General features: G+C 39.1%; 1 protein-coding gene across 1 annotated transcript in view; it reads right to left on the bottom strand.

The window, feature by feature from the left end:
- The window catches only part of btaf1 (BTAF1 RNA polymerase II, B-TFIID transcription factor-associated), a 55,184-nt gene extending 41,344 nt beyond the window's left edge, over positions 1 to 13,840 (bottom strand). The window contains exons 1-8 of the mRNA XM_072436255.1: positions 13,738 to 13,840; positions 11,192 to 11,315; positions 9,548 to 9,662; positions 3,655 to 3,798; positions 2,464 to 2,651; positions 1,815 to 1,948; positions 1,511 to 1,640; positions 448 to 516 (exon numbers count right to left, since the gene is read on the bottom strand). Coding sequence (XP_072292356.1) covers positions 448 to 516; positions 1,511 to 1,640; positions 1,815 to 1,948; positions 2,464 to 2,651; positions 3,655 to 3,798; positions 9,548 to 9,662; positions 11,192 to 11,315; positions 13,738 to 13,751 — 918 coding nt within the window. The 5' untranslated portion in view covers positions 13,752 to 13,840. The remainder of the gene's footprint in view (positions 1 to 447; positions 517 to 1,510; positions 1,641 to 1,814; positions 1,949 to 2,463; positions 2,652 to 3,654; positions 3,799 to 9,547; positions 9,663 to 11,191; positions 11,316 to 13,737) is intronic.
- Between the last annotated feature and the right edge of the window lie 291 nt (positions 13,841 to 14,131).

The raw sequence follows: 14,131 nt of genomic DNA, 5'->3' as shown, positions 1-14,131 counted from the left end.
TCTCATCCTCACTCAATAACAGGAGCAGAGCCAGACGTGGAGGAAGGAAGATGCAGGTGAATCAGCTCACGGAGAAATCAAGGACCGAAACGACTGGTGGGACTGTTCAGTCTGTTCTCTTTAGCTTCAAAACGCTGTATTTTATTACAATCCGACTCATTCACTTGGAAATGAGTCTAATGAGCACAACGTCAACATTTCATAATAAAAGCGCAGTGCGAGGAGGTTGTGTGGCATGTGGGACTGTTTTGAACGCACTGTAAAGAACGTTGCGGGTTTCTATTGTAGGAAATGTCACAATAAAACTAAATATGTATAATTGTTTTTGCTTTTAAAAACGTTCACAGGTCATTTCCATTCACTCAAAACTGTGAAACCTAAATGTAAAATGCTTCAGCGTCAGTCTGTTAGTCGCAATAACTTAAGACTTAATAGACAGTGACTTGCCTCCCACGAAGGATTGAACAGGTCGTTACAAAGCTCCTCGCAGAAGCTCTCCAGAGGCCACTCGCTCGTCTGAAAAGCACAAGGAAACAGCATTATACATAAAATATGGACTGACTATAAGGCGCATTAAGCCAAATAATACGTGTACCACACAAAATCGCTTTGAGGTCATTAAGCACAACCAGAATTAAACCATATGTAAAGCACACTGGATTATAAGGCGCACCTTTGTTTTTGAGAAAATGAAAGGCTTTTAAGTGCGCCTTACAGTGCGGAAAATATGGTAATTGCTCGATAAGAGTCTTGTGTTATGTCGACTAATCCTTTTATCTAGATTAAAATGGAACAGCAGCATAAATGAGAAGGTATGGAGTAAGTTAGGGGGTATTTTCTACATAAAAAGGCAGATTAAACTCACAAAACTACTTTGTCTTTAAACAAAAATGCATAGTTTAGAGTACTTTTTTCTGCATTAATAGTTGTTGCATGAATACCAGTGCAGTTGTCGCTTCTTTTTATTGCCTTTGGGTCATTTACATAACGATACTTGAAGGTTTTGAACGTTTTTGCCTTTATCGGTTTAAGTCTTCACAAAACGTCTTTCAGTAAAAAACGCGCGATTTGGAGGAAAAATGTGTCTGTTTTTTGTGGAAATCTGATTTGTCGAGGTTCAGGAAATTAGGTCATTTTTATCCGTTTTTAATAACACATAATTAAATACAAAAAATTGTGACTGATCAAAATGACGTGTAAAAAAACAAAAAAAATCCTGATTGATTTTGTCATAATTTTATATTTTGTTGCCCTATTATTCCTTGTAAAACAGCCTAGAAATTATCTTTTTTGTTTCATTGCACTCACACTTCTTCCTAGTTATAATTACTTTATTATACACCAATAAACTGTGCACTATGTAACCACCTGCTGCTCAAAAACACCTCGCCACAGACTCCTCCCCCAGAAAGGTCACGTAGTGCACCTTTAAGTCCCTGTTTCACCCCATTTAAACCCATCAGACCGCACGATCAGAACCGCTGTCGTCTTGAACGGGAGCGCGTCTTACTTCATCCAGGAGGCAGGCGTTGTCCGGGACGTTCTCGATTAAGACTTTGCCGTCCGTCGCCGGCTGGTCGATGACTATGTTGGTCGTTTTCCTTCGCTTCTCGTCGGGTTCGCCCTCGAAGCTGTCGTTGCTAAAAAAACAACACAACTAGTCATCGGATGCAACGGCTACAACTCTGGCGTTTGAATCCGTCGGTCCATATCTAAAGTGTTTTATTCTTCCTACATTAGAGATCTAGATAAACAGTGGAGAGACGCGTTCCTCTCGCCGGGTTCAGTGGCATTATCCGAGGTCATCGTCTCACCTCTTCTCGTTCGGGTCCATGTCTCTGGATCTCTGCTTTGCCACGAGTTTGGCCATTCGCTTTGCCTTGTTCTTCTGCCGGCTGCTCATGCCCGGCCTGAACTCGGCGTCGATCAGCTCGGCCGCTTGCATGGGCTGGGACAGAAATAACGCACTGGTAAAACAAGGGTTCTTCCGTGGAAATGTGACTGTACGATGTTGTTTCTGACCCAACAAGATCATTCTCTTCGATAAGAACGAGCACAGTAACAAACGTGTTTAGCAAGTGTTAGGGCAGGTTTTGGCCTGTTCCGCTTTCTTTTGACTTCCATGACTTCAGAAATCGGTCTGAAGTGAGTGAAAACCATGTCACAGAGAGGAACAATGTGTGAGACGTTCTTGGCGCATCGTTTACATTATTTTTGGCTCATAAACTAGAAAAGTGACACGTCTGAAGGCTCAACATCGGCTCTGGGCTTAATATAACATCACATTTAGGTTTTATCTTGAAATGTAAAGCAAACTATATCAATATCTCAATAGTGACCACAGTTATGGTTCATTAGTGAACCCTTTACGGGCTTTAATGTGGCTCTGCTGTAAACGTGCTCCCATGGTTACAGAAAGTACAGTGTTCTCTTGCTGGTTGTCGCACTCGTCTTGGGACCCACCACATGGTTGCGGGCGCTGCACCCCGGGGCCCCTCGGCCTGCCTGAGGCCGGGACACTGAGCAGTCCAGGTCCTCGTCGTTGAACAGCTCGTCCGTGTCCATCCCGATGGCCGCGCCTATGTCCAGACCCAGCTTCTTCTGCAGGAGCTTCCTCTGACGGGACAAGCGCTCCTTCGGGTCCATCTCAGCTGACGAAAGATTAAGAAGCATTTAAACCAATGTCACAGGAGGAAAAGACAAGAAAAGTAACAAAACGGGCTAAAACTTGTGAAAGAACTGCAGAGAATTCAGTTATTTGGATCTGCCGTTTTATGCCCACATTGAGCTAAATGACAATAGTCACATAAATCGGGAGAAATGTACTAGCTTTATGGAGGCAAAAGTAATTCTCTTAAAAGCATTATTCCCAGTTGTAGTTTAATGCGGCTGTAGAGTAGAGTTTGTTTGCTTGTGATTTCAAAGTCGTTTTGGTCATTTAGTATAAGCATGAAAACACGCAGCGCTCATCGTCCTTTTCATCCTCGATATAAAGTTGTTTTTCGTCACCTCTGATCTAAAACCACAGAGTTAAACTTGGAGGCGCTGGGTGCGAGGCAAAGCCCACTCGACAGGAAATATGCAAAACAAGTCGCAGGTTTTTACAATTCAAAGAGACTCATTTACAATTCAAACTTTGGTCAAATATACGTGTCACTTACTGGGACTTGAGTGACGACCTCAAAAAGTCTAAAGTAGAACAGTAGAGTAGAAAGAATTGATAACAAAATGTGTATGAAATCAGAATACTGAACATTTTGCACTGTTAAATCAACCAATGAATGAAAAGGTCGAACTTTTAAATCCCTAAAAACTGTAATAAAAGGCCTCAATTTACCAACAGAAAACTACAAATTTTACTAGAAAAACGTGAGGTTTTGTGCAGAAAATCCTTGAATTTACTTTATTTTCTTGACTATAAGTCGCACATTTTTCATAGTTTTGGCCGGGGTGCGACTTATACTTACATACTTATACTCCGGAGCGACTTATGTGATATTATTTGTTATTTTCACACTTGCAACCGCATTTCATACTCCAGTGCGACTTATGTTTTTTTTTCTTCTTTATTATGCATTTTTGGCTGGTGCGACTTATATTCCGAAAAATACAGTAGATTTGATTTGGCGGTGAAGCTTCTGCCCGAGCACGAACCGGTTTTGTCGTCCGGCAGCTCGAACTCGGCTCCAGCGGATCCCAGCAGCGACGCCCCGTGTTTGAGCAGTCTGGAGATGTCGAAGTGGAGGAAGCTGAGCCGGTCGCAGGACGAATCCTCCGGGGACAAGTCCTCACAAGACTCTGGGACAAAGCAGAACGCAAACGAGTGACGAGCGGCGTTAGGATCGAAAAGCAGGAGGAAATCTGGAGAGAATTTAGATCAAAACGGTCTCACAAAGAGTAAAATCATGTAAGATGAGAGTTCCTTTTTGAGCAGCACCAGATCCAAACTACATCAGGAACGTTTTAGGGCTAAACATTGTCCAAAATGAGACTGTTTCTATTTATTTTTCTATTGTAGAGACAAAAGAAGGACAAAAACAAGGAGATTTGTGAACAAAAGACTCAAATGTATCAAGGGCATGAAACTGCACGAAAACTGTACATCTGTGATTAGATTTGATATTTATGTTTTAATAAAAAGAGAATTGACACGATGGGTGAAATGGGCAAAGAAACTTTTTTGCAGCATAAACAAAAGAAAGAAAGAAAAATACACATTGGAAAAAAGGTGTGAGAAGCTCAAAATGCACAATTATTATGCATTTAATATCTAAAGTAGACATGTATTTCAGAAGATGTTTGTACCGCTCTAAACTAAACACTTTTCATGCAGAATGAGAGCAAACACTTTGTCAAAAGTTGCAGCTTTTATGTAAAACGCCAACAATTGAAATGATTTATGTGACACACTGTGGACCAACCGGGACTTTTATTTTAATTCATCTTTTTCACGATTGTGTTTCTTTTGTTGTTGAGACGTCTTTGTGTAATTTTTGGTTCTGTTCTTGTCTGTTGTGCGTTTTAGGTTTTAAAAGTTAAAAAAATGAAAACAAACAAGACTTTAAATGATTTATGGATGTCTGTAGAATGTAACATCGGCTGCGATAAGACGGAAATGGAAGAAATCGTCGACTGCCACGGACTCAACTGTTGGACATTTACAAAACGGGAAAAATCTGACTTGGTTTAGTTTATTTGCCGTTTGCATTTAAAAAACACATTGGAAAGACGTACTCCAAAAAGCAAGACAAAAAGGATCAACCACACGAGCCAACAATGGAAATAAAAGTACTAAACAACTTGACACAGTGAAAGTAAAACGTGCTAAAAACACTTTTACTCTGAACTTAAATACGACACAAACAGCACCGATGTCTGACTGACTTCCTGTATTCATATTTCGTGTCTTAAGATCGACTCGTTTGATGCCAATAACGTCTCCATTGAGGTTTGAGCCGAGCCGCACATTCACGGCTATAATGGCAGAGACAGTTTACAGCAGATGCAGGTATGAACCGTGACATCATCAAGTATAATTCACAAATACATTCAGCCAAACCGGTTAAAGCTGGTTACGGTCGGGTAATGAAGCGCGTTTAGATCTTTTCTGGCTTTACTGTGAAGACCAGAATACAATTATGCGACTGTATTACAATGACGAGCTTTTACTACAGGTTATACTTCACTAACGACAGTCTTTTAGGGCTGCGCCGTCGAATCCAATCGCAATGATCGAATCGAGACAACAGCAATCATTTAGAATGTTTCGTTCTTTGCGGAAGACATTGTACGGTCTGTCTTTAAAAGCAAAAGTGTTAAGACAAAGACGTACTGGAATGGGATCCGTTCACCTTAGTTTGACTTGAATCCTCGCGGACTCGTTTACATGTGCGCCCTGGACAGAATCCTTTTTTATTTACTTAAATACGTTGCAAAAATCAAATCTAAATCAATCACAAAGCAATGAGAGCCGAGCCGGGGCCATATCGACACGTCTCATTTTGGATGGAACCGTTGGTCTCCGGCAGCTGCTTCCTCTCGATTCACATCCAACAAAATGTCTTTAAAAACAACTTTCAGTCTCTAATAAACGAAGCAAACGCAAATGCAGCTTATCATCATTTGAGCCGTCGACTGCGTTTTTTAATTTGTCGACTAATGATTATTTCTGTCGCACATTGAGACTTTTTAAATACATTTTAAAACCATTTTTTTAAAAAAGGTTGACATGTGATGACTGAAGGTTTCTGGATAAAGAAAATATTGTCACTGTATTCTTAATTAAAAAAAAAATAAGTCTGTTCTTGTGCGTTTTAGAGTCTGGAGAGTTCAGAAACAATCAAAATACGACGATTGTTTCAATCACAATTAGTGATGTCACGATTTTGAATTTTAGAGTTATGATTATTGTGAGGAAGAAACATCACGATTTAAATGATCATGACCAAATTACAGTGAAACATTTATTTTTCTTTCGTTCCCATAATCCAACACGTTACTATTCCTCAAGTTTGTGACCAACTTTACAAAAATATAACAAAATAAAGTTAATGCGACAAAAACATCCAGATAAAAAGCAATAGATTGATTTAAAAAGACAAAATATTGCTTCCTCGATTATATTGCAGCCTGAATAATTACGATTACCGACATCTCTGCTCACGGTATGTAAAGGTCAAGTACGGGCCCTTTAATGTGTCGTCTTGCACTTTGTTCTCGAGACGACGCGTTTCCTCATTTCTAATTTCGTCGTTTGACCTCGTGCTGTTCAGTCTCAAACCTGCTCGCTCGGCTCGGTTCACATGACAACGCTGGAAATGCAAGTCGGCAGCGCGTTACCGCCAAAACACACTTCCCAAAAGCGATTATGCTCCTCTTGGCCGGGCGGTTAAGTGTTCGGCAGCAGCAGCAGAAGTGTTTGAATATAGAGGCCGTTATCAAGCTCGCTGCAGGGAAATATGGCTGAGGGAACATTTATTTATGCTGCTTAAATGTGCAGCGCAGCGTCTTCTTGTAGCGTCCTTCAGCACCTGAGCGAGCGTGAAAAGAACCGCTTAGGCACAACACCACACACACTCTCATGCAAAAGGTTTAAGTGCCAGGTCGGACCGCTCATTCAACGAACACGCAGTTTTATATAAAGAACAATTGCAGAATAGGGGGCGCCATCCCCAACATGATCAATCAAAATGGCCCGCGATCCGATTTGACATGGGGGGAATAAACCATCCCTAAAACCCAACTTCATCCCATATTTTAGGTAGCACCATTATTAAAATTAAAATACTACTTCAAATAAAGCTGCGTTCCGACCGCTGTGTCAAAGCCTCCACTTTACATACAAAGTCTATGTGGACGCACGTCTTGGGCGTCCCGCGTTTTTCCGGCGTGAATCCTGCGTTTTGAGCGTCGGACACGTTTGAGCCTCTGACGCTTTGGACGTCCAAAGCGTCCAGAGCGGAGGGGGCAGAAGATTAAAAAAAGCTGAACTTTTCTGCGGCAGACGCGGCGCAGCAGCCAATCAGATTCAATATTTGGCTCCAGTGATGTGTCTGCTCACACCCGGAAGAACACCCAAAACAAAGCCCAATGATTTTTTTTAAAAAAATCCTCAAGACACAGCTCTTGGAGCAGATGAAGATATCGACTAAACTCTGCTCAGCTCTGAAGTATCTCCCTCTGATCTTCTATGATCCGGACTATGAGGCTGTGTCCCATGGATGAAAAGGCCAAGAAGAGTTGATGTGTCCAAATTATCTCAGCATTATAATACTGACTTCACACATCAGCTAAAACTGTACACATTTTCATCACATACCAACATTGTGAATAATATGGTGTATTATGATACAGTGCCCACTGGTAATACATTTAAATGACTAATGTCTTTGTGTTTATTTATCATTTCCATGATTCTAATATTCAAATTTCTTGATGGTGGATAGGCTTATAGACCATGTAATAGTACGTTTAGGCTTATAGACCATGTAATAGTGTGTTTAGACTTATACACCATGTAATAGTATGTTTAAGTCTATACACCATGTAATAGTATGTTTAGACTTATACACCATGTAATAGTATGTTTAAGTCTATACACCATGTAATAGTATGTTTAGACTTATACACCATGTAATAGTATGTTTAAGTCTATACACCATGTAATAGTATGTTTAGACTTATACACCATGTAATAGTATGTTTAAGTCTATACACCATGTAATAGTATGTTTAGACTTATACACCATGTAATAGTATGTTTAGACTTATACACCATGTAATAGTATGTTTAGACTTATACACCATGTAATAGTATGTTTAGACTTATACACCATGTAATAGTATGTTTAGACTTATACAACATGTAATAGTATGTTTAAGTCTATACACCATGTAATAGTATGTTTAGACTTATACACCATGTAATAGTATGTTTAGGTCTATACACCATGTAATAGTATGTTTAGACTTATACAACATGTAATAGTATGTTTAGACTTATACAACATGTAATAGTATGTTTAGACTTATACAACATGTAATAGTGTGTTTAGACTTATACACCATGTAATAGTATGTTTAGACTTATACAACATGTAATAGTGTGTTTAAGTCTATACACCATGTAATAGTATGTTTAGACTTATACACCATGTAATAGTGTGTTTAGACTTATACACCATGTAATAGTGTGTTTAGACTTATACACCATGTAATAGTATGTTTAGACTTATACACCATGTAATAGTATGTTTAAGTCTATACACCATGTAATAGTATGTTTAGACTTATACACCATGTAATAGTATGTTTAGACTTATACACCATGTAATAGTATGTTTAAGTCTATACACCATGTAATAGTGTGTTTAGACTTATACACCATGTAATAGTGTGTTTAGACTTATACACCATGTAATAGTGTGTTTAGACTTATACACCATGTAATAGTGTGTTTAGACTTATACACCATGTAATAGTGTGTTTAGACTTATACACCATGTAATAGTGTGTTTAGACTTATACACCATGTAATAGTGTGTTTAGACTTATACACCATGTAATAGTGTGTTTAGACTTATACACCATGTAATAGTGTGTTTAGACTTATACACCATGTAATAGTGTGTTTAGACTTATACACCATGTAATAGTGTGTTTAGACTTATACACCATGTAATAGTGTGTTTAGACTTATACACCATGTAATAGTGTGTTTAGACTTATACACCATGTAATAGTGTGTTTAGACTTATACACCATGTAATAGTGTGTTTAGACTTATACACCATGTAATAGTGTGTTTAGACTTATACACCATGTAATAGTGTGTTTAGACTTATACACCATGTAATAGTGTGTTTAGACTTATACACTATGTAATAGTGTGTTTATGGTGCATGTACCTTTGGAAAATAATGACGGTAAATTAAACCATCCTTGGAGTAAAGTGCAACCACATGAGGCATATTTACCATCCCTTTAAAGGATTCTGGGGAGAGCACTGGTTTTAGCATCTGATTTTCTATCCGATGAGAACCTTATTTCCATATTTAGTCGTTTGTTTATTCAAAAAGACCGATCCGATGCTCTGAGGACAAACTAGGACTGACACGACACCGACACTGAAACCGGTCGACTGTATTTCCAAATCAAATCCAGGAGAAGACTGAAACGTGAACTGCAAAACAAAGCCTTGGAGAACACGTGTGAAGAGGTCTAAACTACAGAGTTCAAAGGTTTTAGACGATGACCTCAGACCGGCACCTCCTCAAAGCCGCCGCAGCGTTTGCCATTTTCAAATCGCAAACATTCAAACTGTAATTTTACATCTTTGAGTTCTTCCACTTGGTTGATGAGACTCGGTTTGACAGGGAAATACAAAGCGTGACGTTTTCTTATCTCCTGCAGATAAGAATGTTGTGCTTTTGCAGATCTATGACGATCGTTGGATACTTCCAGCTGTCAGAGTGAGACATGCACCGAAACAGAGGGAAGGTTTGCCCTTTATGGCGTTTATGGCGTTCGGAGCGACGGCGGCGCTCACCGTGTTTGGGTCGAGGAGACGGGTTCCACTCTGGGACGTTCTTCACGATGGCCTCCACCGCTTGTCCTGCTGCTATTCGAGTGTCCCAGTTTGGACTCCTCAGAAACGTCAGAACCTTCAACAGAAAAGGAAACATTTGCATACTTTATACTAACTCACATCTGTATGACAAATATGACACAAAACACAACTAAATGCAATGTAAAGCTTTGTTTTGTTGTTATTTACTTTACATAGTTAGTCATTTTTTTTCATTAAGGCAAATCAATATACAGAAATGAACTTATTATTATTATTAATTATAATTATAATTATAATTATTATTATTAGGGCCGAGCTTACACTTTAGACTTTCACAAACTCCTCCCTGGGCGTTAGCCCTATTAACCTGAAATCTGGTGACTCATCTTCAGGTGTGGACCATCAAAAGTGATCCACATTTTTATTCAAAGTGTCCCAGTCTCTGTGCGGCAAAGCCGCACATTTTGCCAACAATTCAAAATAAAATTGCTTTTTGATGGTAAAACAAAGGGGAGAAGATGTGACAGCGTCACAGATTCAGCAGTAGGCGTAATAAAAGGACAATTGGGGCGCGTTAGCGCCCCCTCCTCTTGCGGCGTGGCGAGGGCCGATCATTGCCGCTTGCGGCTATATTTATTATTATTATTGATTAGTAGGGTTGCACAACACTGTAAAAGATTGCGATATGGCTGTTAATTACTATAATACATTATTATACTTTTGACCTCATCATTCCATTTAAATTGGAACTAAAAAGTCTAAACCTTAATTTACTTGTAAAACTGTCAAATCAAAAGCCTGACATTGACAAAACCATGATTAAATCAAGGCAAATTAAGGATTTAAGGGAAACTATAAATAAAAACTGTATTTCTCCTTTAAAGTGCCACTGACAGGTTAGAAGACTCGTTGAACTAAAATGCAGTCAAGTTTTATATATTTTAAATTTTGCAAAAAAATTCTCATTTTTATTCCAGAATAGCTCATTTTTTTAGGTTTATAATTTCACTTCCTGTTTGTAAATGACGACATCACACTAGGAAATTACCCAGCAAACCCTGAGCCAAAACTCATCTAATGTCACTATTTCATTTGACAAATATTATATGAGAGCGACTTAATTTTGTTGAATTAAGTTTTAGAGTCAAAAAAGTTGTTTCTTTTGTGTAAATTCTGCATCAACTTTGACTGGAATGACTGTCTCTGGTGTGATGTCACTTCCTGTCATTTTCTACCGATTTTTCAACATTTTCCCCACAAATATCTGCCTGATTGGTGTAAAACTATCATTTACAACACGTATAAATACACCAAATAAAATTAAAAAATAAAATAAGAAAACTGTAAAAACCTGTCATAGGCACTTTAATAACACACGTTTGCATTAGAAATCAGTGCACTTCTGTCAGATGGAAAACTTGAGTATTGCAGTAATATATAGTTTGTTGTTATATTGATTATTGCTTTAGCCAATATAAGACCCATACAAATGTAAGCTAAAGTTTAAGAAAGTCAAACACTCTTTTCACAATCTCACATTCCACGTTCATTTCCTCACATTTCACCTAGAGTATACACCTGATACTTTGATGTCATGTTACTTTAAAGGACAGAAGCGTGTACCTTAGAGAGGAGGTTGTTGAGCTCGTGTGGGTGGAGTCGCACCACCTCCCCGAGCTGCTGCGCCGCCGCTTTCCTGGTCACCGGCGTCGTGCCCGTGTCCAGCAAAATGAACAACCGGTCAAGCCTGAAACGTAAAACACAAGTATTGACTGGTGCAACTTATACTCCGGGAAACACGGTGTAAAAAAGTACACAGCTTTAGTAATGACAAGAGCGCGCGCAGGTCTACTCTCAAACCTGGTAAAAAGTCCGGATTGTGGTGGACTTAAAGAACTTCTGGGTCCGACAAAGATGCGCTGATTACTCTAATAAAGGCGCAAAACCGGCAAAAGCGCTCAAAGGCGTTCGGCGTCTCCACTCAGAACGTTACTAATGCACAGGAGAACATGTCAAATATTTTCTTTTGCGCTGAAAATGATTGGGAAACGTGTATTGTGTTTTCCAAGCTAGAAAATGCATAATAGAGAAGAAAAATACATATTTAAGTCGCACTGGGGTATGAAATGCAGTTGCGAGTGTGAAAATAACAAATAATATCACATATAAGTCGCTCTGGAGTATAAGTATAAATATAAGTATAAGTTGCACCCCGGCCAAAACTATGAAAAAAACGCTTATTGTGCGTGAAAAGGGAAATTTGACCACTCAAAACTTTAGCCAACTCATAATTCAACCCATTCTTGCCGTCATCCCATAAATCCAAATCCTCATTATTTAAATAAAAGTCGTGAAACACAACTTTTGGTCGACTAAAACACCACCCGCTGACTAATTGACAAAACCGATAAGATTTGTTTGTCCCTTCCACGTCTACAAACAGGGCATGTTGTAACTGATGTTCAGACTGCGATATGGACATTTACGGTCACATCTCTAGCGTTTATAATAAGAGATCGCATCCCGGTCCGAGTCCAGAGTTGAACAATGGACCCGCACGATGCAGATTTTGCACAGGCGTTTAAACGTCCGCTGTCCTGGAGTCATTAGCGGTCTAATAATAAAAAGGTGCAGTGGATTATCTGCAGCCGCCGTGACCCAAGGCTTAAAGCCGAGACATTTCTATTCTGCAGACGATATCACTTCTAACCGCAGAATCCATTCTAATTATTGCAATTAAAAGTATACAAGTCGTCGACAATCAACAGCAAAGACGGTCATTTGTTGAAAATTACCATCTTTATTATAATTATCAGAATCAGAAATGTATTGCAGTTGTCACTGAACAAAATTCATGTGATGTAACTTAAATCGTGTGGGCATTTGTGTTTAATTCCTTCTACTTACCATATTTTCCGGACTATAAGTTGCACTTTTTTTCATAGTTTTTGCCAGGGTGCAACGTACTTTATTTGTATTTATACTTACATACTTATATCCCGGAGCGACTTATGTTACAATATTTGTTATTTTCACACTTGCAACCGCATTTCATACTCCAGTGCAACTTATATGTTTTTTTCTACTCTATTTTGCATTTTTTGACTGGTGCGACTTATACTCCAGACAATACGGTATAGGGTTTTATAGTTTCGCTTTGTTGTAACACGTTTTAGGACAAGAGATATCAAACTGCGCGCTTATTCCTATACCTTTTAGTTTTGAGTTAGCGTCGCTATGGAAACGGTTTTGTTTATGAAATGTCCTGTATAAATAATAACGTGGATTTGGACTACGAATGAGAATAGTAAAAGATAACAAAATAAAAGGAATGCATGAATAAGAATAGTCTTGAAATAGACAGAATATAGAGTCAAAAACAACAGTAAAACCAACTGTGCAAATAGATCCAACAACAACACACATAAGTTTATTTACTCCATGTACTGTATTATCATAAAACAACAAGTGAAGATGATCTAAACAAAAGTAGTGTGTTTTAAGACCATAACAACATCGTAACCCATTTATACACTTATTGATTCATCATAACTAAGAAGAAGTGACATTTATTCCAGAACTCGGCTAAAATAACATTTTAATGTAGAAAACAGCCTCATCTAAGATCTATGGTCAAACGTGGTGCTAATACATATAAAACACCATATATAATTCTACACATTTTGGTAAAGTTTGCAGCTTCTTGTCTTATGAAGTGGTCCATTCATGTATCTGAGCTGTCTGTGTGTAGACATCCGACCACATAAACCCATTTACAGTAGGCAGTTATTTAAAATGCAAAACTATGAGAATACAAGCTGTTCAGTGTGAATCTACTGCAACCAAACACGCCAATAGTTCATCTTAATGTGGATTTAATAGCTGTAAATGTGATAGATTGCACAGCTAAACGCCACATTTACAGACTAAACTTCCAAGTGCTGAGCTGTAGCTTGACAGTGAGGCCAAATCTAAGAGTACAAAGTCAACACCTAAGTCCCAATGCGGCCGTGGAAGACATTTAAAGCCATATAAAAGTGTTTAGATGTAAACTGAAACCACGGGCGTGCAAAGGAGCTGCACCTCGCCATGCCATTCTTCACCAAGAACCACAAGTTAGCTCGCGTTAGCCACTTAGCGCTAAAGCTACAGAATTACAACACTCTTACCTCGTTACAGCCATAATATAGTTTTATCACACGGCCATCCACGTCCAACCATCAACCAGACGAGCCTTGCGCAACCACGTCCACACTTTTTTGTCCCTTCGTTTGACTGTTTGGGGAGTTAAAAACGGTCCGGGTTCAAGAGCTAGTTAGCGGCTAAATGCTAACTAGCCTAGCCGAGGCCGCCGCAGTCGCTGGAAGATCAGCGGCGATTCATGATGTCAAAGTTTTGCTTTTCCGTTTCCTGGTGCCGGATAACCACGACGGTTTCCCAAAAGACACCGACGCGCAGCCCGCTTCACCCTTCGGACGTCGCGGTGGACAGATATTTCAGTCGAATTCGGTGTAAAGAGTTATTTTGATGCACGCCGGGAGGAACCCAGAAGACTGTTTTTAT

The sequence above is a fragment of the Eucyclogobius newberryi genome, unplaced genomic scaffold (assembly GCF_026437365.1).
Source record: "Eucyclogobius newberryi isolate DKJ021-1_F unplaced genomic scaffold, fEucNew1.0.hap1 SCAF_8, whole genome shotgun sequence".
In the NCBI taxonomy this organism is placed as follows: Eukaryota; Metazoa; Chordata; class Actinopteri; order Gobiiformes; family Gobiidae; genus Eucyclogobius; species Eucyclogobius newberryi.
Note: the sequence above shows the minus strand (reverse complement) of the source record. Positions and strands in the feature narration are given on the sequence as shown.